This window comes from Eleutherodactylus coqui, chromosome 8 (genome assembly GCF_035609145.1).
Source record: "Eleutherodactylus coqui strain aEleCoq1 chromosome 8, aEleCoq1.hap1, whole genome shotgun sequence".
NCBI lineage: Eukaryota > Metazoa > Chordata > Amphibia > Anura > Eleutherodactylidae > Eleutherodactylus > Eleutherodactylus coqui.
The window spans coordinates 106,330,279-106,357,371 of NC_089844.1; the positions used below are offsets into that span (position 1 = coordinate 106,330,279).

The following is a 27,093-nucleotide window of genomic DNA, read 5'->3' on the forward strand; positions in this document are numbered from 1 at the left end:
TTCAGTGTGTGTGAACAGTGACATGTCCTGTGTTTAGTGCATCTCTCCAGGTTCCTGATCAGGGATAGCTAGGTCCTAGATGAAGACAGTGGGGCCGACCTTATCAGGACAAACACCCTGCGTTTAGGCAGGGGTGCCCACTTTCCCTGATTAGTAAGGGACAGGGGTCCTTCCATCATTACCTGGAGAGGTGTAATTTGCTAGTACAAATGCTGAGTGAGTGTTTTCGGTTTTAAAAGGACACAATTTTGCATCCGTACAGAGGCGTGGCGCTTTAGTGCGAACGTAATAGGCGGTGTCTGAAGTACTAGATGGATTTCTAGGGATAAAAATAGGTAAAACCATCATAAAATAACTTTCACATTCATTTATACGAAGATGAATACTTTTATAGATACGTTTGTGAATCACTAAAGCAATAGACCTTGTTTTTTTGCAGGAGGAACAAGTGATTTTCTCTGAGTCCATCTATAGTTGGCTGTCAGACATCTGATATTTCATTCTCTTTCTTTATTTCACTCTTCAATTTCAAAGTAGTGTTAGCCCTAGGACACTAAACTGTTTCAATATCATATACATGGCTCTATGCAGTTCAATAATGTGTGACCACCAGGGAATTTTTTGTGTTCAGAAAAAAAGGAGCATCAATGTACTCAAAAAGGAAGAAATATCCCAGTGGGAGAAACGGATGTGAGTATGTAATTCCAGTTAGTGAATTGGCTTAGCATCTCCCATGTGACATGCATGAGCTGACTCGTTTACCACTTTTTCTTCCTATTAAGTCTTCGGTGGTAATGAAATGTTTATAATAGTTGTGAGAGAGACAACCATTAGAGTTTGAGCAAGAAGTTCAGTTCTGTGAAGTCTGGTGTAAAGGAAATACTTAACTATTTGGAGTAAGTATTTTTTACTGTTACTTCTGTTGTTTAAAACTCTATCAAATATTTATATAAAATGTAGTTATAAGTAAAAATTCTATTGAAAATAAACTAAGGCTGCTTTCAGATGAGTGTTTTGCAGATGAAGTTCATGGAAATCTATATATCTATTCACATGCCTGTGTTTTCACAGCCTTTTTTTAATGCAGCAAGACCAATTTTTGCATTTTTTTCCCCTCCATATTGGTATTATTTTCTTTTGTGCAAATATGGATCAGTAAAAGACTTTCTACAGTGACAGGAAAGAGGCATTCAAGAGCGGCAGGGCAGTCACGTGGACCAGGCTAACATAAAGACACCACCCTGGTTGCACTCTCTGAATGTGTCTGGCACACTTTAACACCAATATATGATTTGTATCCTGCATGTTTCTCCAGTTTCCCTCTTTTTAGGCTATATCTCCAATTTTTAACCGTTCCTGAGCTGGTAAGTATAGATTATGATGTCTCCCATAGACTGTACACATTGTAAAGTATTTTTTGACTTCATTATCTCTTGGTGGCACACCCTTATAAATAACAGCAGCATGGAAGACATTATACAGCAGTACTGAGCAGTATAGATGTAAATCCAGTGATAAATCACTATTAGCTTCAGCATCTTCTATGTGCATTTCACTGCTTCTGCCTCTCTCCTTCGGTTCCATCCTCCTCCCCCTCTCCTCTCCATAGACTTCTATGGTCAGCATAGGACAGCAGCAAGTAAAGACCTACCTCTGCTTCCTGTATACAGCCCTGCTAAAACCAATTGCCATTTACTGTTTACCATATATATAGAATCTTATCACAAAATACATTTTAAATGCAAAGATCTCAATTCAAATGGTTTAGCAGAGCTATGTCAAAACTACTTAAAGAGTACACATCATATTTCTTTCTTTATTTTTTTGTAATTTAAAGAAATTTACCTACTAAAGACATTTATTCCCTATACAAATGTCTGATTGCTGGGGGTCCAATTGCACCCTGAATGCACCATGTAAATGGAGCAATGGTGCACGCTCCAGCACTACTCCAGCGCTCAACCACTACATCTATGGGAAGGAGGGGAGATCAATTTGCTCAGCTATCTTCCTCCAGCTCACAAAAGTGAATGAAGTGCTGGTCAAGCATGCCAACAGCTGCTCATATTCACACTATGCATTTGGGGTGCACTGTTCTCAGGATCCCAGCAGTCAGAACCCCCAAAAATCAGACATTTATTACCTATCCTGTGGATAGAAGAAAATGTATTTAATGGTAAAAATCCCTTTAATAATGATATTTAGGATAAAATAGAAATATAATTTAAGAGATTCTATGAAATGTGATAGAAAATTATAATAGCAAATAATGCAGAAATGACTAATTAAACTATTTGCTTAATAATCATTTGTCAACAGCCTCCTCTTACTGTAATCATTCTGAATTAAGTAAATTAATACAAGCAATTATTCACATGCCAGTTGTTGCAGCAGATATTTACTCAGCTTGTTTTTTATATTTGTGACCTCTGACACCAATCTCATTTACTGACTGATATTATGCAGTATTAGTAGAAGAATTAAAGTCATTGGTTTTGCCTTTACCTACTTCCTGACAGCAACTGGAGCTTCTTCAGTTGTAAAGTGTTAATGTTTGTAATCACTTAAAGGCGTATTTGCATCTTGAGCATTTATGAACAATCCACAATATACATAAACTCTACTGTATAAGAGTTATGGAGAGGTAAGGTAAAGTCCCCTGGTGCAATCACCGAGTCATGACTAACTCCTACGGCGTTGTCACATTGTGACTTATTCTCAACAGACTGTTTTTGCAGGGTGGTTTGCCATTGCCTTCCCCAGTCATCTTTACCCCCCAGCAAGCTGGGTACCAATTTTATGGAGGGAGCGGAGCACTAATATGGGAATATCCTTTTAGGGTATGTCCACACATAGCAGAACCATGTCAAAATCCATTCCAAAAAACATGTCAAAATGGCATGGATTTCGATGTGGGTCCACAGTAGAATTTATACTTCCAATTCAGAGGGTAAAATCTGCTTTGGATCCATGCCGAGAATGGCATCAAAATCCACACCACAGACTTTCCTTTGTTATTTACCCCTCAAGTTTCCGACCTTCAACTTTTTGTTTTCTTTAGTCTAGTGCTGACACCTATGTAAAATGTATGCAATGAACTTTCCCTTGTGGTTTATGTACACAGCCTGCTACAAGCCAGCCTGTCATGAGGCTCTTTGGCTGCATGAAAGAAGCATGAGATTTGGAACTTTGCGCCCTAAAAACATAGAGCTCCAACCTCTAAAAGATATCATGACATTAAACAGACTTCTACATAAAAATATTAATACTGTTTATTTCTGGGCACTCTGCTAGTACTCTTTATATGGGGGCACTTTAAAAGCTGACATTATTTATGGGGGCACTCAGCAAGCAATGTTTATAGGGAGTACTTTAATAGCTGACATTGTTTATGTGGGCACTCAGCTAGCACTTTTTATGTGGGGCACTTTAATAGCTGACATTATACATCAGATGGCCAAGCTCTCAAAAAAGCGTGACATAGTGATTATGGGAGATTTTAACTATCCAGGCATTTGTTGGGAATCTCTCTCAGGTAAAAGTAATGGACCCAACAAAATCTTATCCGCACTTGCTGACAACTTTATCTTCCAAAAGGTCGAAGAGAAAACAATGGGATCTGCTATCTTGGACCTAATTCTTACCAACAGGGAGGAAATGTGGTACGAATGCAAACTACAGGTTGCTCTGAAAAAAAAACCCCAATATATATTATTATTATAATTATTATATATTTGTTAACCTCATATCGCTATACTCATACCGACCTACCTGATAAAGACAGCTTGTCATTTTCACGGCACCATGAATGCCGTAAAAATACCCTCGCCCCACATGGTGCAACTGTGGGTGTAGACATTTTTTAAATTCTTTAAATACATTATATGGTACCTTTGAAAAATACAACTCATCCCGCATAAAACAAACCCTCGTGTAAAAATGTTACCTGAAAAATAAAGTTATGATTTTTTTGAATGTGGAAATACTAGAACTGCATAATTTGACCTGAACACATCAATGTCCCTTGGTCATGAAAGGGTTAAGTACTGTGTTACATTGTATTTATCAAACTATTTATTCATACTGTCCGTTAGCCAACCAGTAGAAATGGAGATAAAAAGTAGCTATTGAATACTGCATGAAGGTGCAGTCTGCCTCACTAGACGATCTTTTGTTCCACAAATAATGGAAGTTCCTTTTGCATTAAAGGATTTGCATTAGAGAAAAAACTTCACTATAAAAGCTAGTTACATAATCTGATAAAATACATATGAAATAAATTGGATTGTGAATTATTCAATAGAATAGATTTCTTGATATAGGAGATATAGCAAGCATATCTCTTAATGGGCTAACACAGGTAACTGAGGGTCCAAGTACAATACCTTTCTAGCATCTGATAGCACACAGTTATCATTTTAGCTATCCTCCACTTAGTGGAAGGAGCAAAGCAAAACCTTTTGTGTTATCACCACTATGTAAACCATACATTTTCTGAAATTAATGTTGAGTGAATCGATACAGTCAAACCCTGTTTTGGGTCGAACTTTCCTAAACGTTTGGTTCAGTGCAAACCCAAATCTCGGATAGGTTACCTCATCCAACCCACTAAAACTCCTCCATAAGTGTCACTCAGTGGTTGGCACTGCTACCTTGCAGCACATGGTTCCTGGGTTTAAATTTAACCAAGATCAAGATCTGCATGGATATTTCTACAAACATACATACTAACTTCATGCGGATGTTTTTCTTAGGCAGATTTGAAAAAAAGACCCCAGTGCTACTGTAGTGGCCTATAGTTAACGGGGCCCCTCCATGAAAGGATGAAAGTAGTTGTTTTGTGCATTTGTATTGTCAGTGTCTTCAATGTGTGTGAATTTGATACGTATTGCACCTCTGCAGCACTGAATGGGTTAATGTCTGGGTTATGTCTGGAAAATGTATCTTGTGTATGTCCCGTGATCATGTTTTATACATGTGTTTGCAAGGTGGATGCAAGTCAGTCTGCGTCTGAGCCTTGCAAGAGAGAGGAGAGAGAACACTTCAGTTTGAAGTTCTGCAAGTGAGCCACACAGACACTGTCTGGTCTGTGTGGTCCAGAATGGAGGAGGCTGAGAGATTCCTATCAGCTTGGCCTGGGCCTACTTCACCCAGGATGAGCCAGTGCCACAATCAGCACTGAGAAAGAGAGAGTGAGAGGAACAGCATCACTGAGTGCAACTTCCAAATGTGAGTGTTGACTGGTAGAGAGCTGGAGAGAGAAAGAGAGTGGCCGGGATCAGAACGCCACAGATAACTAGGACTGTGGACTCATCTGTCATCCTGTGAATCCTCCATGTCACACCACTATTTTGTCTGCACCGGTGTCCTGCTGGCTTATGTTAAGTTTTGGACTGTAACAGCTTACTGGAGTAAACGAGCTCTACCAAACCATTCCCGGTTTTGCTCAGAAAGTTACTCCTGAGTTTAAACTATTTTTTTCCAACTTCTGGAATCACCACAGAGGACAGAACGATGGCGTCACGGTGACAACAAGGACTTTACGGTAGAACACAGATTGGGTTTTTCCTGTGAAACTCCCCCAGCAGTAGCTAGGTTGGGTCCCGTGCTACCCCCAGGGGAGAAGATGGTAAAGCCCCATGACAAGGTCTCAATCTACCATGCTCTCTCCTCTGCTGTAGGCCCACTCCTCCAATGCTGCACTGCAAGTCAACAGTGCTAACCACTGAGCCACCATGCTTCTTCTCCTCCTGAAGAGGTGGTTCACTGGGTATCTGACAAAGGATAACATCTGCAAGGAGTTTGAATGATTGCTTGTATAAACACTCACAAAGATCCATGTGAATGTTGTCCTTGGTCTTATTTGAACCCTGACCCCTAGCGCTGCAAGGCAACAGCACTGATCATTAAGCCACTTTGGAAAAGTGGCTTTTTATGGCTCTTAGCTTTATACATCAGCTGGAAAGGTATTGGAAAAATTACAGTTTGGTTCAAACTAATTCAGACCAAACCAAACGTTGCCAAAATTCGGCAGACTGAAGAACTGATTGTTTCAAAAGTTCACTCAACATTATCCGAAAAATATGTTAAAGGCAAACTTTTTGGAAAAGATTAGTAATCCTAAAATTATGTTAAACGGTTTATTTATAACTGATACAAATTCTATATTATTGATGAATGTATCTTCTTTATTATGTAACATGTACTAATATATTTATGAAGCCATTGTGCCACTTTTTTAGCAAAAAAAAGCCTCCTTTCTTCTTAAATTTAAAAAAATGTTCACCACTTTTGTTACCACATATACAATTTCACTGATTATGTGTCATTATAGCTAGAGAGTAAAATTAGGTTATAATACAAAGCGACAAATGTCCACTATTATTTTTTGTACTGATGGGTGAAGCACTATATAAAAGAGACCATCTTTCATGAGAACCATAAAATGTTTAATGTTCGAGATGCTCATTACTAGTGTTGCTCGTCACAACCGGTCTGATTTTTGCCAAATTGGATCAAATCCGTTTTTTAGCAAAATAAAACCCAAAACGCTAAAATATTGGCTCTCTGCTTTGAGCAGAAAGGCAGCAATACTAGCCACTGGACTGCCACCATGACCTCTTGTGTTGTTCAAGGAAGCCAAATTAGAGAAACTGATTTGAACTCTTATTGATTTTAATAGCAGTCGGAATCATGAGTCCCAGTTCACAATTATGTTTTTAAATCTGCTTAGTCACTCCCAATCCTATTATGTCAATAATCGCTCAGCACCACTCATTACCATAATCTGCAACAAGAAAAATCGTAATGAGATTATGCGATTCGATTTATTGCTCAGCCGATCTAGTCGAGCAACACTATCTGTGAGCATAATAGACAAAAACTTGAGCAGAAAAAAATCTGATCTCCTGCAGTGTTATGCTATGAGAGTGCGATCTTTTCAAGCTGTCTTCAGACATCATCTCACTGTTGGAGTCTTATTTGACTGTGTTCTGGTTGGAGGTGATGGTATTCATTGCCTATAATTTTTCTGTTGCCATTTAACTTTTAAATTATTCTTTTAAGCATTACCATAGTCCTCAATAGGACACACTTCCTGCTGATATATATAGAACACTCTGTCTTCCTCTGTGCAGAAGTATTAATATGTCTCCCCAACGTCTTTTTTGTGAGGTCATACCCCAGACTACTTATTATACATGACTCCTCACATAGGCTTTATAATAAAAAGAAAAGCTCTCCAGTTACCTCTAATCTCTCTATTATATATTCATCTTGTGAAGTTTCAAGTAATATATGAAGAGCATCTAGATGTACCAAGTGGAATTACTTAGTAATCATTCAAACTGCAACACCCTCTGAGGTCTAGATCAGCCAGCTTTTCTTCCAGCACGATACTCTAAAAGAGCTTCCACTAAATATTACTACAGAATATAAAATATATAATGATACATCTGAAATAACTTGTACTGTAGGTTGAGGGCTCTATTAAGGGCTACAAATATTACCAACTTTTCTTCAAACTCATAAAAAGATTATGTCTTGCAGGAAGATTGCAGTCCGCACATATGAGAAACACAAATACATTATCCACCGTAAATTGACAAGAAACAACCTAAAGTAAAAAAAGATCAATGTTTTGGGGCAAAATATTTTAGGCCTGTTTTACATATTTTTCTGGGAGCTTGAGAAATGCATTCTCCATAACTTCTTTTAATTTTCTTTACAAAAAACAACTGAAATCTCATTGTAAGGGTAAGATGATACATCATAGGTAAAATCTGCGCCAAAGTTCACTTACAGATTTTGATGCCGATTTTCACCACTGCATTGCAATCAATAAATTCCACTATGAACATCTCTACCATTTCTGTAACAAACAGAGCATGCTTTGGATTTCTAAAACTGCAGCACTCCTATCATCCACTATGGATTTTTTCTGCTGTAAGTGAATGGATTTTTTGAAACCCCGTTCACTGACATTGCACTGTACATTGCTGTGGAATTGCAGCATGAGGGCTTATTCAGATGCGCGTATATCGGTTGGGTTTTCACACTCGACCCATATACACTTCCCCTCTCTGCAAGGGGAGGAGGTAGGACGGGACGGAAGCAAGTGCATTGAGCTCCCGCCCCCTCTCATTGCAAACAGTGGCGAGGGGCAGAGAGAGCTCTCGTCCCGTCCCGCCTCCACCCCTTGCAGAGAGAGGCAGCATATATCAGCCGGGCGTGAAAACCTGACCAATATACGCCCGTCTGAATAAGCCCTGAAATCCACAGACAAAATTCTGCAGCAAATTCTTGATGTGTGAACTCACCCTGACTATTCCTAGCTTCTGCATTGTGTGGCTGGTTATATCACAAGCTATGTGCATTTCTATCCATTATTACTTGTATACCTCTAGTATCCTGTTCCCAGTGTTAGGTTATACTCCTGTGACCTGTAATACCATGGGTTTCCAGGAGCACATCTTCACAGGTGTGGGATAATTGAGCTGCCTGGGCAAGGAGTTTCTTCAGCCAGCCAATCTCCACTGGTCTGCTGCACATATATAATAGCCCCTCTGGCTAGAGGATACTGGTTTCCCAACACCCTGGTGTTTGCTTCCATGCATGTTGTTCTATATAATGTGAGCAGTGACGTGTTCTGTGGGTTTGAGCAGGTGACTGGGCAAGTGGCATGGGCAGTCCTGTTCTACGTGGTGTGTGTACTCACTTTTAAGGCTCCTGAAAAAAAAAATCCATTTATCAAATGCATTTAAAACATCATCCACTTATTCTTAATAATTTGTACTTAAAATAGTTTTTCTGTAGGAATGAACAATATCTTTTCACAGGTCCTGATCCTTCAATCTGTCATATATACATGTTTTCCAGCTCACTTCGTTTCCTGGTGTGTTAAGTGGAAGGAAGATTCACCTTGCCCAAGCTACAGGAAGCATGACATTTTGACAGACTCCAATACAACAAAGTGCTATGTTTCACCATGAAATGCAGGAGTATTTCAAAGAAAGCATACAGCAGTTTTAAAAAGAGTTGGGTGCAGAGAGAAGAGTCCACTGGATTGCTCTCCTTAGCTTCTGCCTGCCCAGCTAGTCTTGATTGACAGGTCTCTCCTCATGTTCAAATAGAGGTCTGTCAATCAAGCCAAACTAAGTGTGAAGAAGCCATAGGACTTTCTTCCCATGTCAGGCCCCTTGTAAACCACTACAAGGGGCCTACAACGCTACAGAATTTCAGAGCAAAACATAGTTCTTTGTAATATGGAGAAGCCTGCCAGTATTTTCTGCTACCCGTGGTTATGGCAGCATGAAGCTACTGACAAGTTGAATTTAACTATTTTAAATAAATTCAATACATTATACCTAAATAAATTCAAATGGCACACTATACCCTAGATGGCTATTTTGAGGATTCTAACATACTACATAGGTATTTACATATTCTAACTTCAAAGAGCCGCCATAACACTGTGCTAGAAAACTTAGATCTGCAATAATTGGCACTAAGAATTACATTCTTCAGTTTTAAGAACTTTAGTGTATTACACACTGTATATCACTTATACAAGTTAGATATCATATGTACATAAAGGAAGCACCTAAAAACATGGACAGTGATCCGTTTTACCAGACTCAAGCAAAGTTTACTAACTACTGTATATGCACAAATTCAAAATAAACTTCAATTTGTATGTAGATGCTGTACCCCTTGATGAAGGCATTGGCATGCATAACACTGAGAAAATAAATGTAGAAACATGTTTATAAGCTAGAACAATTTATTCATAAATTGGCATGCTTATAAGGATGAAAATTACTTTTTTAAGTTTCTATTTATTTCTTTAGACTACGTTGACTTAAAGCAGCCCATCGCCCCTGCTCCAGCCCCTTACCAAACTTTTATTCCTATAGATATGTGTGTGACTGTTACCTGATATTTACCTTTTACTTACTGGTGATCTAGCAGTGTGTACTTTGTAAACATTCTGGCTTTGCTGTAATAGAAATCTCTCCTTGCACTGACCTCTTGATTAGCCTTTGAAAGACTTGTGTGTCACGTCCACCCAGTATGTGCTGGATCTCTAACCCGCAGATCTCGCACAAGAAAGACACAAGCTGCATCAAAACAATAATAAACAAAAACATTGGAACTCTTTCCCTACCTATATAACCTCAGGGACAGGAACCTTTCTAAACGCAGGCAATTCGTCCTGACAAGGACGTACCTGACCTCGTACCTCGGCCCTTAGTTAACCCTACGTGAGACAGGGGAAACATAAGAAAAACAATAGAAAAGAAACACAAACTTAGCTGAGATGCAGCAGGCAAACGAACGATCCAGAAGCGAGCTCTGACTGAGACCACAGCTAGACTGAAGATTCAATGGCAATTCAGTCCAGCATCAGCCAGACTACATAGCCGTGACAATTACCCACAGGTGCAGCTAAGCATGTCTCACCTAATATCACACTCACCAGGGCTAGAAGATGGAGAACCACCTGCACAACCTGTGCCAGACTATCAGCATGGCAGCAATCCCAGAACTGCTTTAATAGTACCTCCCCTCATAGAAGAGGCCCCAGGACCCTTAGGATCAGGTCAATTCGGATTCAGTCTGTGAAAATTATTCACAAGCCAATCTGGCTGGACATCAGGAGCCGGTACCCATGTCCTCTCCTCAGGACTATAACTACGTCAATTTACTAAATACTGTCGGGATCTCCTAAATTGATGAGAGTCCACTATGCGACTTATCTCAAATTGAATATCTCAATCTACCAGAACCCGAGGCTGGTGGAGATGAACTATTTCCTGAATCAACACACTTCTTTAAGAAAGATTTGTGAAACACATTAGTTATTCTCATAGAACTAGGAATCTCTAACTAAAATGATACCGGATTTTTCAATGATTTTGAAAGGGCCGATAAATTATCGGCCTAACTTGAAGGACTGTTGTTTGAGTTTTATGTTCTAAGTTGACAACCACACCAAGTCTCCCACCAAGAAATTAGTCCCCTCAGAATGCCTATTTGCTACCCGCTTGAAATTTTGAACCGTCCTCTGAAGATTCTTCTGAATAACCTCCCACACCGCCTCGATATTAGAGGAAAACTCATTTTCCTCTGGCACTTCTGACATCTTCTTGGAAAAGGGACCAAAACATGGATGAAACCCATTATTACAAAAAAAAGGTAACATCCCCATAGATTCCAACGATCTATTGTGGAGTGCAAATTCAGCCAAAGGCAAAAACCCCGACCACTCCTCCTGCCTCTCTGAGACGAAACACCGCAAGTACTGTTCCAGACTCTGGTTACATCTCTCAGTTTGTCCATTTGTCTCTGGGTGATATGCCAAGGAAAAAGAGAGCTGAATTCCTAAACGAGAACAAACAAAACGGCAGAACCTGGAAACAAACTGGACCCCTGTTACTATGAGGCTGCTCAGAGACCACGGGTGGCAGTGGCGCGGTTCGCCGCGGTGTTCTGGGATGGTGTTGCGCCCATGTTCGGGTCAGCGAGTGTCAGCACCGTGCTCTGGTGTGCCTGGTATGAGAGGCACGCACTCTACCTCTGTGAGTTATAGTGGCTGGCTGGGAGCTCCAGTCAGCCGGCTTGATTGGTCTCTGCCCAAGGGGCGGAGACTCCTGAATATAGTCTGGCAGCTGCTGATAGCAATTGCCAGTTATTAGTTCCATTCCCTGTGTGTCTGACTTCAGTCCTGCTCCAGTGAAAGTTACCTTGTCTCGATCCATCTCTGCCTGTGTTCTGTGGTTTTCCTGCTGTGTTGGTTTACTCTATCAGCCTAGCCTGTTGGTACTAGTAAGTTGTCATCTGCATAGGTACGGCGGTTCCTTCCTGTCCTGCCACTAGGCAGCGTAGGGTCAGTGTTGGCGGCCTAGACCTGTCCACCTTTGGGGCTACTACTAGGAAGGGACATTGGCGTGGGTGAGGATCAGGGAGTCCCGCACCATGTGTACCTGTGCACACTACTAGTACTGTAACAACCCCATGATTGAAGACAATATTTGCTAGTAACCTGTGCAATCTCACAATATGAGTAATGTAACAATCTGGACAAGGTTTTAGCATTGGGAAGACCGGGAAGAGCCACAAAATGACACATCTTGCTAAAAGGATCTTCCGTAACCCAGATGACAGTATTACCTTCATAAAGGGGCAAATCCGTAATAAAGTCCACAGACAAATTAGTCCAAGGTTTCACTGGTATTGGAAAAGGCATCAACCTCCCGGCAGGGGCATTATTAGGCGATTTTGTTCTGCCGCAAACCTCACAAGAAGAGACAAAACTGAAAACATCCCGTAATGACGCCCACCAAAAAGTTCTTGTGAATAATTTTCCGGTATTATTAATCCCCGGATGACCAGCTAACACAAAACTATGTACTTCAGACAGCATCTGCAGCCTCAAATGAACAGGGATAAAAAGCTTTGCCATCGAAAGGCTCACTGGGGCTAAATCCTGTGCCTTACGGACTTGCTCCTGTAAATCAAGTTTAACTGCTGACACTACAAACCCCTCAGAAAGAATCGGCGCAGAGGGGTTTGTCTGAAACCACCGGGACAAAGCTCCTGGAAAGCCCATCGGCCTTAACATTTTTACTGCCAGGACAATATGTAACCATAAAGTTTAAGTGCGAAAAAAACTGTGGCCACCACGCCTGTCTTAGGTTAAGTCTTTTGGCTGACTCTAAGTAGATCAGGTTTTTGTGGTCCGTAAAAACTGTCCCCTTATGCCAAGCCCCCTTGAGGAGATGATGCCATTTCTCACAAGCCCACTTAATTGCCAACAGCTCTCTGTCACCAATATCATAATTTTTTCTCAGCAGTAGAAAATTTACATGAGAAAAGCATACAAGAATGAAGATCTTGTAACGTACTAGTTCACTGAGACAGCACCGCCCAAACCACAACTTCTGAGGCATGAACCTCCACCACAAAAAGGTCTGGAGGAGTCTGGTTGCACCAGAACCAGAGTCGTCGCAAAACATCTCTTCAAGGCATGAAAAGATTGTAATGCCCTTGGCGACCATTTAGAAGGGAAGCAACCTTTCTTTGTTATATCCGTCAAAGGCTTGACCACCATCAAAAATCCTCTTAAAAATTTCTGATAATAATTGGAAAACCCCAGAAACCTCTGAAGCGCCTTTACAATCTTTTGTAGCACCCAGTCCCGTACAGCAGCCGGTCTTCTCTGGATCTATCTTGAATCCTCTCGGGGTAATAATGTGTCCCAGAAATGTGATCTCTTGTATGGAACAAACACACTTTTCATTTTTTGCAAACAAATCATTATCGCGCAATGCCTGGAGGACCTGACGAACATGAGAAATATGTGAATCAAAATCCGATGAAAAGATAAGAATATCGTCAAGGTGTACCAGAACAAAGTGGGTGATAAATTTGTAGAGGACCTCATTCATAAGGGACTGGAAAAAGCACATGAGCGTGGCCCCCTAATTCCTCTGGCCAAGGCTGACGACGAGGACAATGCTAAACCAAACGATCGGTATGATTTGCATGCAAATCACCACCCTTTAGACTGCAACTTCTCCCCCCCCCCTCTTGATGTGACCCACTAATGAACCCAGTTGCATGGGTTCCTCCCCACCAGTAGACATGAAAGATGAAATAACAGACAACTCACTTTGCTTTTCTCTAATCCGACGGCCAACTCTGATGGCCAAGGATATGGCATCATCAAGGCTGCAAGGCATAAGATAGGCTACCAATGGATCTTTAATATTATTAGCCAGACCACAATAAAACTGGCTGTGCAAAGCAGGGTCGCCCAACAGCGGAATTCGGCACAGAAATACTCAACAGGAGAGTCTCCCTGATGTAAACCTCTGATCTTGCCCTCTGCCAGAAACACCCTATTGGTATCGTGATAGGTTAAACATAGGGCACAGAAAAAACTATGCACAGAGGATAAGGCTTCAGAGGAGGGAGGCAAGGAAAAATCCCATGCCTGAGGAGCCCCTGGCAGCCTGTAAATGATGATGCCTACCTTCTGTGACTCGTCACCTGAGGAAACAGGATGTAAACTAAAAAACAGCCTGCAAGACTCTTCAAAGGAAATAAATTCCTGCCTGTTTCCAGAGAATCTATCAGGTAGGTGTTAGGTTCAGCAGACTAAGGTGCCGTCCTGTCTCCTGAGTCTGCTTCTCCTACCTCCAGCAGTCTCAGGGTTACTGTATCTTTCACCCAGCCTGTGCAAATTTGCAATCAACTTCCTATATAAACCCTCCAGAGCTTTCTCACAATGCTTTGGTGTTCTTACTCTTTCTCTAAGTTATTGCATGCAAGCTGCTGGGAGCAGCCATCCTGTTTGTTTACAGTTCTCTGCTACTAGTTCATTTCTGTCTTTGTATTCCTAGCTCCTTGTCTGTTCTGCCACTGGGTCCTGTTTGTCTTTGCTATCTTCATGCATCTGTTATCTCTGCATAGGACTAGCTCTGGCTTCCATCTTACGTTCATCCCTGCAAATCAGCACGGCTCGGTACACTTGCACCTGGATTTGATCTTTACTTGGTAGGTAGGAAAGTCTTGGAGCCAGGGTCAGGAAAGGCGGCCTGGATCTCTCCACTACCAGGGGTATCTCTAGGACAGGGACATCTAGCTCTCTTGATTTCAGGGTAAGACCCATTCTCCTTTCCTATACCGAGCTTCCGCTTTTACTCTGTCTTCTCCCTGGTGTCAGCTGTTTATCCTACCAGGTCATCCCACTTGGCAGGATGACACAGTGGATCCACAACACACTCTGTTACAGTAGGTCAAGTCTAGGCTCCTTTCCTGAAACGTCCAAAGTCAGATGCCACTGTTTAAGCTCAGCGACCTCAATCGTCAGTGCCTTTAGCTGAGCTAATGAAACCTCAATGGGATCCATCTCAGATGTGAACACAGATCCCACCGAGTAAGTATGGGCCACTGAATATGTAACGTCCACCCAGGACATGCTGGATCTGTAACCTGCAGATCTCGCACAATAAAGACACAAGCTGCGTCAAGACAATAATAAACAAGAACATGGGAACTTTTTTCCTATCTATGTAACCTCAGGGACGGGGACCTGCCTAAATGCAGGCAATTCACCCTGAAAAGGACGTACCTGATCTCATACCTCAGCCCTTAGTTAACTCTACATGAGACAGGGGAAACATAAGAAACACAATAGAAAATAAACACAAACTTAGCAGGACGAAAGAATTATCCAGAAATGAGCTCTGACTGAGACTACAGTCAGAGCTAGACTGAAGATTCAACGGCATCCAGCATCAGCCACACTATATAGTCCTGACAATTACCCACGGGTGCAGCTAAGCATGTCCCACCTAATACCATACCCACTGAGCCAGAAGATGTAGAAACACATCCAATACCAGTACCAGACTATCAGCAAGGCAGCAATTTTGGAACCGCCGCAACACTGTGTATATGTTCTGGTACCATATCTATATAGTAAACTTGGTTTTGTTATGGTATCTACAATATCTAATAAGATCAGTTCTCATATTATGTCTATGCAGTAAGCTTGACTCTGGTACTGTATCTATATTTTAATCTTAGTTCTGTTATATACATGTAGTAATCTTAGTTCTGTTACCATATCTATGTACTAAGCTTGTCTCTGGCACTGTAGTAAGCTTGGTTATGCTATAGTAGTTATGTAGTAAGCTTGAAGCTATGCACCTGGTTCTACCACTTACTACAAAATACAGAAGATGGAGAACCACCTGCAAAACCTGCACCAGACTGTCAGCATGGCAGCAATCCCAGAACCACCACAACATTGTGTTTTCATGTAGCAGCCAATCAGAGGAGGCACAGCTGCAGGAGAGGGATAGAGCAAGAGTCTGAACCAATGATAAGACAGGATGTGTTTCTCCTTAAACCAATGTTGAGACAGTTGGTTTGTCTCCCTGAACCAATGCTGAGACAGGAGGTGTATCTCAGAATACTGCAGACTACCTATAGACATTGTAGATAAATTGTAGTCTGATCACAACACTGCTGTAATGCAGCTGAGAAAGAAGCAACCAAATAGGAAAGTGTAAGTAAAAATAAATAAAAATAAAGTAATCATCACCCGTAGGTTCCCTCACTAACCATTCCCCTAATTTTATCACTATAGATAAAGGTGAAAGCCCTCAGTCACTGACTGACTCGCCACTAAATATCCAACTTCCCAATGTTGTACAAACATGAAATTTGGCAGGAGCATTCTGTAGGTCCTAAACAGGAAAAGTAAAGGGGTCACAACTTGAAAATTCAATGCTAAGTGCTAAAGTATTGGCGCCCCTGTGTAATGTACCAAATCTAATTCTCTAATTTCCCAATGTCGTACAAACATGAAATTTGGGATGGTCATTCTTTAGGTCCTAAATAGGAAAAGTAAAGGGGTCACCATTTGAAAATTCAATGCTAAGTGCAAAAGTATTACCACCCCTGTGTAATGTACCTAATCTAATTCTCTAACTTCCCGATGTCGTGCAAACATGAAATTTCCCAGGAGCATTCTTTAGGCACTAAATAGGAAAAGTACAGGGGTCACAACTCGAAAATTTACTGCTAAGAGCAAAGGTATTACCACTCCTGTGTAATTTACCAAATTTAATTCTCTAACTTCCCAATGTCATACAAACATGAAATTTGGGATGATCATACTTTAGGTCCTAAATAGGAAAAGTTAAGGGATCACAACTTGATTATTCAATGCTAAGTGCAAAAGTATTGGCACCCCTGTGTAATGTAACTTCTTGGTGTCGTTCAAGCATGAATTTTGGCGCAAGCATTCTTTAGGTCCTAAATGAGGAGAGTGGGAGGGGTGGCACATTCTGCAGAGGGACATCGGCACATGCAGCCTGAGGAGAATATAACACTCCTCTATATGTATAGACTAGCTGATATACCCGGCTTCGCCCGAGTTAATTTGGTACTGGTGTTTATCTAGTGTTCACACGGAAAATCTTATGAAGTCGTGGTTACTTTAGAGATACTGAGGAAAAACATATGTTCACCATTTTGCATAGTTCTCTGCGTTACCCAGGAAACACCACGTGGAGGTAACCATGCGACGTTTCCTTCATATAAAATGACATCAGGAAGTGAGAGAATTAGATTACATACATAAAATTTGGACACTAATTCTTTTGCGCTTAGAATTGAATAATCGAGTGTGGACCTATTATCTTTTCATATTTATGACACAATCAATGCTTGTGCCAAATTTCATGTTTCTATGACATTAGGAAGTGAGAGATTTGGATTATGTACGTAAAATTTGGACGCTAATACTTTTGCGCATAGAATTGAATAATGGAGTTGGGACCCATTAGCTTTCCCTATTTATGACATAATCAATGCTTGTGCCAAATTTCCTGTTTCTATGACACCGGAAAGTGAGAAAATTACATTCCGCACGTAAAATTTGAACGCTAATTCTTTTGCGCATAGAATTGAATAATGGAGTTGGGACCCATTCGCTTTTCCTATTTATGACATAATCAATGCTCGTGCCAAATTTCCCGTTTCTATGACAACGGAAAGTGAGAAAATTACATACCGCACGTAAAATTTGGACGCTAATTCTTTTGCGCATAGAATTGAATAATGGAGTTGGGACCCATTCGCTTTTCCTATTTATGACATAATCAATGCTAGTGCCAAATTTCCCGTTTCTATGACACCGGAAAGTGAGAAAATTACATTCCGCACGTAAAATTTGGACGCTAATTCTTTTGCGCATAGAATTGAATAATCGAGTTGGGACCCATTAGCTTTTCCTATTTATGACATAATCAATGCTCGTGCCACATTTCCCGTTTCTATGACACCGGAAAGTGAGAAAATTAGATTCCGTACGTAAAATTTGGACGCTAATTCTTTTGCGCATATAATTGAATAATCGAGTTGGGACCCATTAGCTTTTAATATTTATGACATAATCAATGCTCGTGCCAAATTTCCTGTTTCTATGACACCGGAAAGTGAAAAAATTACATTCCGCACGTAAAATTTGGATGCTAATTCTTTTGCGCATAGAATTGAATAATCGAGTTGGGACCCATTAGCTTTTCCTATTTATGACATAATCAATGCTCGTGCCAAATTTCCCGTTTCTATGACACCGGAAAGTGAGAAAATTAGATTCCGTACATAAAATTTGGACGCTAATTCTTTTGCGCATAGAATTGAATAATGGAGTTGGGACCCATTAGCTTTTACTATTTATGACATAATCAATGCTCGTGCCAAATTTCCTGTTTCTATGACACCGGAAAGTGAAAAAATTACTTTCCGCACGTAAAATTTCGACGCCAATTCTTTTGCGCTAGAATTGAATAATGGAATTGGGACGTATTAACTTTTCCTGTTTATGACATAATCAATGCTCGTGCCAAATTTCACGTTTCTATGACACCGGAAAGTGAGAAAATTACATTCCGCACGTAAAATTTGGACGCTAATTCTTTTGCGCATAGAATTGAATAATGGAGTTGGGACCCATTAGCGTTTCCTATTTATGACATAATCAATGCTCGTGCCAATTTTCCCGTTTCTATGACACCGGAAAGTGAGAAAATTATATTCCGCACGTAAAATTTCGACGCCAATTCTTTTGCGCTAGAATTGAATAATCGAGTTGGGACCCATTCGCTTTTCCTATTTATGACATAATCAATGCTCATGCCAAATTTCCCGTTTCTATGACACCGGCAAGTGAGAAAATTACATTCCGCACGTAAAATTTGGACGCTAATTCTTTTGCGCATAGAATTGAATAATCGAGTTGGGATCCATTAGCTTTTCCTACTTATGACATAATCAATGCTCGTGCCAAATTTCCCGTTTCTATGACACCGGAAAGTGAGAAAATTACCTTCCGCACGTAAAATTTTGACGCCAATTCTTTCGCGCTAGAATTGAATAATCGAGTTGGGACCCATTAGCTTTTCCTATTTATGACATAATCAATGCTCGTGTCAAATTTCCCGTTTCTATGACACCGGAAAGTGAAAAAATTACATTCCGTACGTAAAATTTGGACGCTAATTCTTTTGCGCATAGAATTTAATAATGGAGTTGGGACCCATTAGCTTTTCTTATTTATGACATAATCAATGCTCGTGCCAAATTTCCTGTTTCTATGACACCGGAAAGTGAAAAAATTACATTCCGCACGTAAAATTTTGACGCCTATTCTTTTGCGCATAGAATTGAATAATCGAGTTGGGACCCATTAGCTTTCCCTATTTATGACATAATCAATGCCCGTGCCAAATTTTAAGTTTCTAAGGCATTGGGAAGTGACAGATTTAGATTATGTACGTAAAATTTCGACGCCAATTCTTTTGCGCTAGAATTGAATAATCGAGTTGCGACCCAATTACTTTTCCTATTTTGGAGATAATCTATGCTCGTGCCAAAAATCATGTTTCTACGATATCGGGAAGTTGGAGAACTTTCGGCGAGTCAGTCAGTGAGTCAGTCAGTGAGTCAGTGAGTCAGTCAGTGAGTCAGTGAGTCAGTGAGTCAGTCAGTCAGTCAGTGAGTGAGTCAGTCAGTCAGTCAGTGAGTCAGTGAGGGCTTTCAGCTTTATATATATAGATATTTTATTCCTCGGTTACTCTAAAGTAACCTTGACTTCATAAAACTTTCCATGCAAACAACACGTAAACACCTGTATCAAAATAACTCGATCAAGGCCGGGTATATCAGCTAGCATATATATATATATATATATATATATATATATATATATATATATATATACGTAATTAAGTAATCATTAACCGTTTGTATTGATTTGTCATTCATTGGGTCATGACTGGACAATCACTATAATTTTTCTTAAAGTGACTTAAGCATATGCCTTTCCTCACTATATATACGTAGGGTCACCAAGGGTCGTGAATAGAGATGAGTGAGCGTACTCGGATAAGCACTACTCGCTCGAGTAATTGGCTTTATCCGAGTATCGCTGTGCTCGGGGCTAAAGATTCGGGTGCCGGCACGGAGCGGGGAGCTGCAGGGGAGAGCGGGGAGGAACGGAGGTAAGATCTTTCTCTCCTTCTCTCCCGCCCGCTCTCCCCTGCTCCCCGCTGCGACTCACCTGTCAGCCGCAGCGGCACCCGAATCTTCAGGGACGAGCACAGCGATACTCGGATAAAGCCAATTACTTGAGCGAGTAGTGCTTATCCGAGTACGCTCGCTCATCTCTAGTCGTGAACGACTAAATGACTAACAACAAAAATATCCGCTTCATCCACACAGGCTACAAGATCTCGCTACAAAACATCACTCATGTGAAAGAACCCATTAGAAACCATGGGCTTCACATTGTAGGGATGATTTTGTAGCGAGATTTTGTAACCCGTGCGAATGCAGCCTCAGGCTGACACAGAGCAGCTTCTCTGTGTTCCCCAGATAGAGCAACTGCCTGTTCTTTAAGCTGCTCCTAAATATTCACCCACTGAATTAATAACCCAGCATGTGGACTCTCTCTGTTACCTCACATAGGTGTGTACCTTCCCTTGTTAACCACTCCCCTAGTTTTATCACTATATATATGGTTTTTAATGGGTTCTTTCACATGAGCAATGTTTTGTAGCGAGATTTTGTAGCCTGTGCGGATGAAGCCTGAGGCTCATTTCACACAGGTGAGCACGATTTTAGGCCCTGAAACCTGGCCCATTATCGCGCTCGGCAACATGCTATGTACCCGCAGATGCAAGGCATTTTTGTGTGCATCACTTCAGGGAAGTAGCAATCCACCAACGCAGCTTTCAGTTTAGATTGTTTTCAATGAAAACATCGCATCACGCTCGCATGCACCTTGCACGGCCTGCAATGTTTTTGCCTGCCCCTTTGAAAACAATGGGCGAGGCGTTCTGAGGAAACGCCCAAACATAGAACATGCAGGCGCACAAATGTTGCACAGTTTTCTCGGCCTGAGTTGTGGACTGTAAATGTGGTTGCTGAAGCCTATTGTTTGTGAGCTTGTAGGAAGAAGCCTCACAAGTTGATAGAGAGGAACATCTCTGTTTAGTAAGTGCAGGGCAGACCGGGGTTTGATTTGGTCCTGTAATGACCAAGTGTTAGTTTCAATATATTCCTGGCTGAGGACTGCATGTTTTGGAGGAGATACATGTCTTTCGACCTCACCAAAGGCAATTTTTTACATTTATTTTTTGCTCTTTTTGCTCTTTAAAGTAATAATGTACACTACAAGCAGAATTTACAGTTTAGAGAATGTGGGGTCTCTTTAATGGGTGCAGTTGTACACACTAGGGTATTATCCTTATTCTAACAGTTACCATAGAGTCTCTTTGTAAAGCATACTGATTATTCAGTCTGATGCTCCAGATGAAAAGAAACTATATTGGTCGCACATATGACTGTGTACAGCACACGATCAAACACATGAATGTTAGTCAAGGTAATAAATTAACTCGTAGAGCTTTCTAGTTGAAAGGATATGGGCTTCTTTCACAAACACAGCACAGAAATAAAAGACAAAATTACAGATTGCCCTGCAGATGCTAAGATGTATAGTATGTATTGCAATCCTTTCAGTCAAGCTGTCTAAAGAGCAATCCTGATCAGTTTGTACAGCGCTTGGAGATAAATCAGACAGGAAGAAATAACGTTGTTCAGATAGTTAGGAAATTATCTTTTTCTACACCACGAGGCATCTGCTATTGCTCAAACAACAAGTATACTAGTATTTGATCAGATCCCAGATAACCCCTTTTAATGTTATGTCTCTAGCCGTAAACTTACTGATGCTCATCCATGGACTCCATAGCAATAGTATGGCCAGACTTTATACCTCCATAGTAGGACGGAAACAGACAGCAGAGCCCCTTATGCAGGTATGATATATGACCCATATGCATCTCAACAGCTTATTATAGAGGACCTCCTTATGTCTCTAAAACAATTAACTAGGAACTATAAGTTTCTACATGCAATCTAGTGGACCATTGGAAATTGCTTCTAAAGTGGCGATGGCCCCTTACCTACCAGGTCCCTGTGCAGCTGCACGAGTTGCATAAAAGGTATGAATGCCCATGATAGTGCTACATTAGTAATACTCTTTGCTTTACAAGTGGCCAGTGCAACACCCAATATCTTGAGCTACAAAATGTAAAAATACTAAAAGTGGTAGTAAAGGTATCGCAACAAAAACTTCTTTAAAACTCCATATCAGGCGTTGTTAAACACTGCTTGCTTATTGCAATCAAATCCACAAAGCATGCAAAAGTCACCATGCAAATGGAAGGCACAGAAAATGTTTTTTTCTTTTAATTAAACACCTATAGGGGCAGATACAGTATTCAAAATACAGTAGTTTTCTGGTGCAAATTGCTCCAGAAAACTGTTGCATATTCTTTGCACCACATTTACTTTGTATTTTTAGATGCTTTTGCATAGTTTTTCCGACTTATTGAAGAAAGCAGTGGGGCCTAAATTGTAGCAAAAATTGTACCTAATTGCGCCAACATTTTGGCTGATTTCTGGCGCACACTAAGCCAATTTATCCTGAATCATATAGACCCAATATACCACTGGAAGGCAAGATGACCGGACTCAGACTCACGTGTTTTGGCCATGTAATGCGAGCAGAGTCACTAGAAAAATTTATAACGCTTGGACAGATCAGCGGCAAAAGAAGACCCGGCCGCCAAAGAACACGATGGCCGATACTGTCAGAGCTGATACTGGCATGGATATCACACAACTGAAAGAAGCAGTGCAAAACCAAAAAACATGGAGGGAGGCAGCCTTTAGGGTAGGTGAGGGTCATGAACGACTAAACGGCAAACAACAAGCCAACTAATGGGTGGTTCTTAGACTAGAGAGTCTTAAAATTTGACAAATTTACCATCCCGCTGTCATGAACTGCAAACGTAGACAGACAGTCTTAAAATCTACCAATATTTAACTTTTAGACAGTATTAGTAAATAAGCTCCGAGTGTGTTGCGATCCCAGTGCATGGAAAATAGCTTTTTGATCCTCACAGTTCTTTAGAGATGAAATACAGCACATTGCAATGTAAAAAGGTTTTCTAATTAGGAGATTTTAATCAGATTTTGTCCTATTGCATTAAATTGGGGAATCTGTTTTATGTTATTTGTTGCACGTCTTTTAAACTGTGTTGAAGCCCTCAGCCACCTATCATCTTTGCCCCTATTTATTATGTAATGTTAAAATACACAGACCTTCTTATGGAGAGCAATACTGTTTATTATTAGAGATGAGCGAACGTACTCGGTAAGGGCGATTTCGTAATCGAGCACCGCGATTTTCGAGTACTTCACTACTCGGGTGAAAAGTACTCGGGTGCGCCGGGGGGCAGGGGGGGGCGTGGCGGAGCGGGGGGTAGCAGCGGGGGAACAGGGGGGAGCCCTCTCTCTCTCCCTCTCCCCCCCACTCCCCTCTGCAACCCCCCGCTCACCCCCGGCGCACCCGAGTACTTTTCACCCGAGTAGTGAAGTACTCGAAAATCGCGGTGCTCGATTGCGAAATCGCCCTTACCGAGTATGTTCGCTCATCTCTATTTATTATGCAACAGTAAAGTTATTTTTATTAAAAAATGAATGTAACACCTCTGCCTTCATCTGTCATTGCTGCGCCATGCTGAACCTCTGTCGCACCCGCGACCAGTTAAACATTCACAGTAAACAAACCATTCATAGATGGTACAATGCAGCGGCATTCCAACAATGATTTTTAGGTCTGGATGAAAGATCCAATCAGTGATTCATCCCTGATCGCTCTTTCACTGCACCCATTTACACAAACTGCTTGATGTAAGAAGCGATTTGCATGATAATCATGCCGTGTAAAAAAAGGCTTTAGTAGTGCCTGTTCATGTAATTAGATTTGCACACTTGTATAATCAATTTAATGCCTAACCCAGATACCAGATTAGAATTGAATCATGCTGTATGCGTTTAATTAAAGGAAAAGTTTTTATGTTATCCATTTGCATGGTTTCCTTTAGTATCTTTGTGGATTCTACTGAAATGGACAGGTAGTGCTCAGCAATGACCAAAACACCATGGAACATCAAACCAGCCCTATTTTTGCTCTAGGAGTTTACCAAAATGGTGCACCAGTAGACCCAATAATTATCTGATTGTCAAAGCCTACATCAGTATTGGGGTGAATGCACACGGGTGGATGTTTGCTACGGAATCCACGGCGTGTGTCCGCACCGCGGATCTGCAGCAAATAGTGCCCATAGCATCCTATGGAAAATCGATTTTTCATGCACACAAGTGCAAACCAATTGCGGTTTCGGCTTGTGGATGAAAAATCGCAGTATGCTCCATTTTTGCATGGATTCTGAGCGGATGGCTTCCAAAGAAGTCATCTGATTCGCGTTCCTTCTACAATTACCATTGCGGACGGGCGGCACATTTATTGCATAGCGACGGTGCTGGAAAAAAAATTGAAAAAAAAAGCTGTACTGCGCATGTGCGACGGCGAGCCGCTAGGTCCATCCGCAGTACAGATGAAGACGCCAAAAGAGCAGGTAAGCGCAGACGCCACTGCTGCCAGGGTTGGATTCCGCTGCTGGTTCCCGCATGCGGAATCCGACCCGGCGTGTGCATGAGGCCTTGTACTGAGAGCCCAACACCACTAGGTGAGTATATTGCTTCACCTGTAATCACCTCTACATACAAAACTATACTAAGGAGTGCTCTGTGTTCTTTTTTCCCCACAGCTGTAATATTGTAAGTGGAATGTCGATATGTCTACAATGCCCAAGTTAAATACAAGAGTATTACATAAATAGCCATTCATAAAATCAATTGTACTTGCCTTTTCCCACTCTCTTTCCGTGTTCAACAATATAACAACTAATTTTGGATTTGCTTGATAACCATCTTCCGTAAAGGACAAATCTCTTCCATCCCATGTCACGTTTATCATAAATCTGCCAAAAAAAGGAGAAAACAAAAGTTTGAAAGAAATCAATGAGCCAATTAACAAGTAACTAGTAAATAAATTCATCATAATAACATTAAAGGGAGTACTTATAAAAATGCTCAGAATGTCCTGGAACACTAATTCAAAGGTGCCACCAGACAGTGCGCTCTCCATACAAATTGTGTATCTTGCTTAGCCTATTGGCATAATAGAACCATGAGACCTGCTTTGTTTGATACTCTAAGTTAAATTGGTCCAACCCAGTGATAGATTCCTTTGAACTCCTTTCTGTGAACTTTTTTCTGCCATATTCAGTACATGGAGGAAAGGTATAACTGGAATCTTTATGATCGCCTCTTTTACATGCTATTTTAAGCTTTGGTTAAAAAAATATATGTGGTATTTGTTTTTATGCAAACTGATAAGGTAAAATGTCAGTGGGAACCCATTTTCAATGCATCATACACTTTGGCAGTAATAGAGTGGTCTTGGGTGATAATTTGTGTGACAGTTTTTTATCTCTTGTTGTTTAATTTCGGAATGATTTTTATTGCTGGGCTCTTCATATTACTGGTTTACCAATTCCACTCTTCTGCGCTGACAATGATTTGATTTGCTGCTTAAAAATCAATAGTGTGACATCTGCTCTAGTGATTTTATGACCATCTTTAGGAACATTTTGATGGCGTTTTTAGGCTGTGAATTTTCCTGACAAAATTGCAGCTGCAAAATTATTAGCGTGTCAGGGACCTTAAGCAAACTATGAATTGATGCGCAACCATCTTGATATAATTCACACACCTTCTCTGAAGCTACTGGAGCCCTCTGGTTAATGATCTCTCTTCCAGGATTATTGTATATATCATTATACTATACAGTTAAAATCAAAATTATTCAACCCGTACTGTAAATTAGGTTTATTTGTCAAATTTTCGAACTTTTAGCTGTTTGCAAAAATGTATCAAATGATAGTAATTTTAATAGCTTAACACAACTAATATAACAAGTGGTTTTTACCAATTCAACACAAAATGCCACCTTTAATGACCACTGCAGTCTCAGAATTCTATAACAAACACCTTCAGTGCTTTTGCAGTTGTAACCTGCTGCAAGCACGATATATAGCTAGATACCAGCTGCGGAAAATGTTCCTGAGTAATCTGAAGGCACATTTACACGTAACAATTATCACTTAAAATTCGTTCAAACGTCCAAAAATCGTTACATGTAAACATGGGCATCGTGAACTTAAAATCCATCTTTCAGCTAGTGAGAGGTAAAGTATCTCTCCATGAAAGCTGGCAGATAACATTGGAGGCCCTTTTACATGCAAATGAATATGATAAAGTGTTAATGGCCATTAACACTTTATGCAAATAGATCGTAAAAACTTTCAGTCATTTGAAAGATTACTTTTGCATGTAAATGGTCCTTTAGCCCATTTCTCATTTGGCAATGGCCTCCAGCTCACTAAGATTCTTGGGTTTGTGCACTACAACCACATTCTTCAATCCCAACAAAGATTTTCTATGGGGTTCAATCAGAAGACTGTAATGGCCACTTCAGAATCCTCCAGGACTCCGTTTAAACCAAGCTTTTGTGGACTTTAAGGCACGCTTGGGATCATTGTTAAATGACGCCCAAGCTCCAGTCACCTCACAGAAGGCATGACCTTTTCTTCTAGGATTTTCTGATACTAAAATGAATCCACCTTGCCCTCCACACACTGCAGATGTCCATTGCCAAGGGAAGCAAAGCAGCCCGAGAGCCACCACCATGTTTCACTGTAGGCATGGTGTACTTTTCTACTTTTCATCAACTGTTTCATTCGTCCTCCTCCAAATATGCTGCTGATCCATAAGCCCAAAAAGTTACAGTTCTGTTTCGTAACTCCACAGCACAAGATCTCTGAACTTCTGTGGCTTATTTGTATGGTTTTGAAGCTGACTTTTCTTGTGCTTTTGGATAAGCAGAGGTGTATGTCTAAGAGTTTGGGCATAACGACCTTCAGCATTTAGTATGTGCCTTACTGTGCAAACAGAAACCTCAGTATCTACTGCCCCCAAATCTTGTTGCAAGTCTATTTTAATCATTCAAGGCTTTTTACCATCTGCCTCCTCGGC

The 27,093-nt window shown here is 40.8% G+C and overlaps 1 protein-coding gene across 1 annotated transcript in view; it reads right to left on the bottom strand.

The window, feature by feature from the left end:
* The window catches only part of GRIN2A (glutamate ionotropic receptor NMDA type subunit 2A), a 518,561-nt gene that overhangs the window by 101,607 nt on the left and 389,861 nt on the right, over nt 1-27,093 (bottom strand). Inside the window, exon 3 of the mRNA XM_066577826.1 lies at nt 24,863-24,977. Coding sequence (XP_066433923.1) covers nt 24,863-24,977 — 115 coding nt within the window. The remainder of the gene's footprint in view (nt 1-24,862; nt 24,978-27,093) is intronic.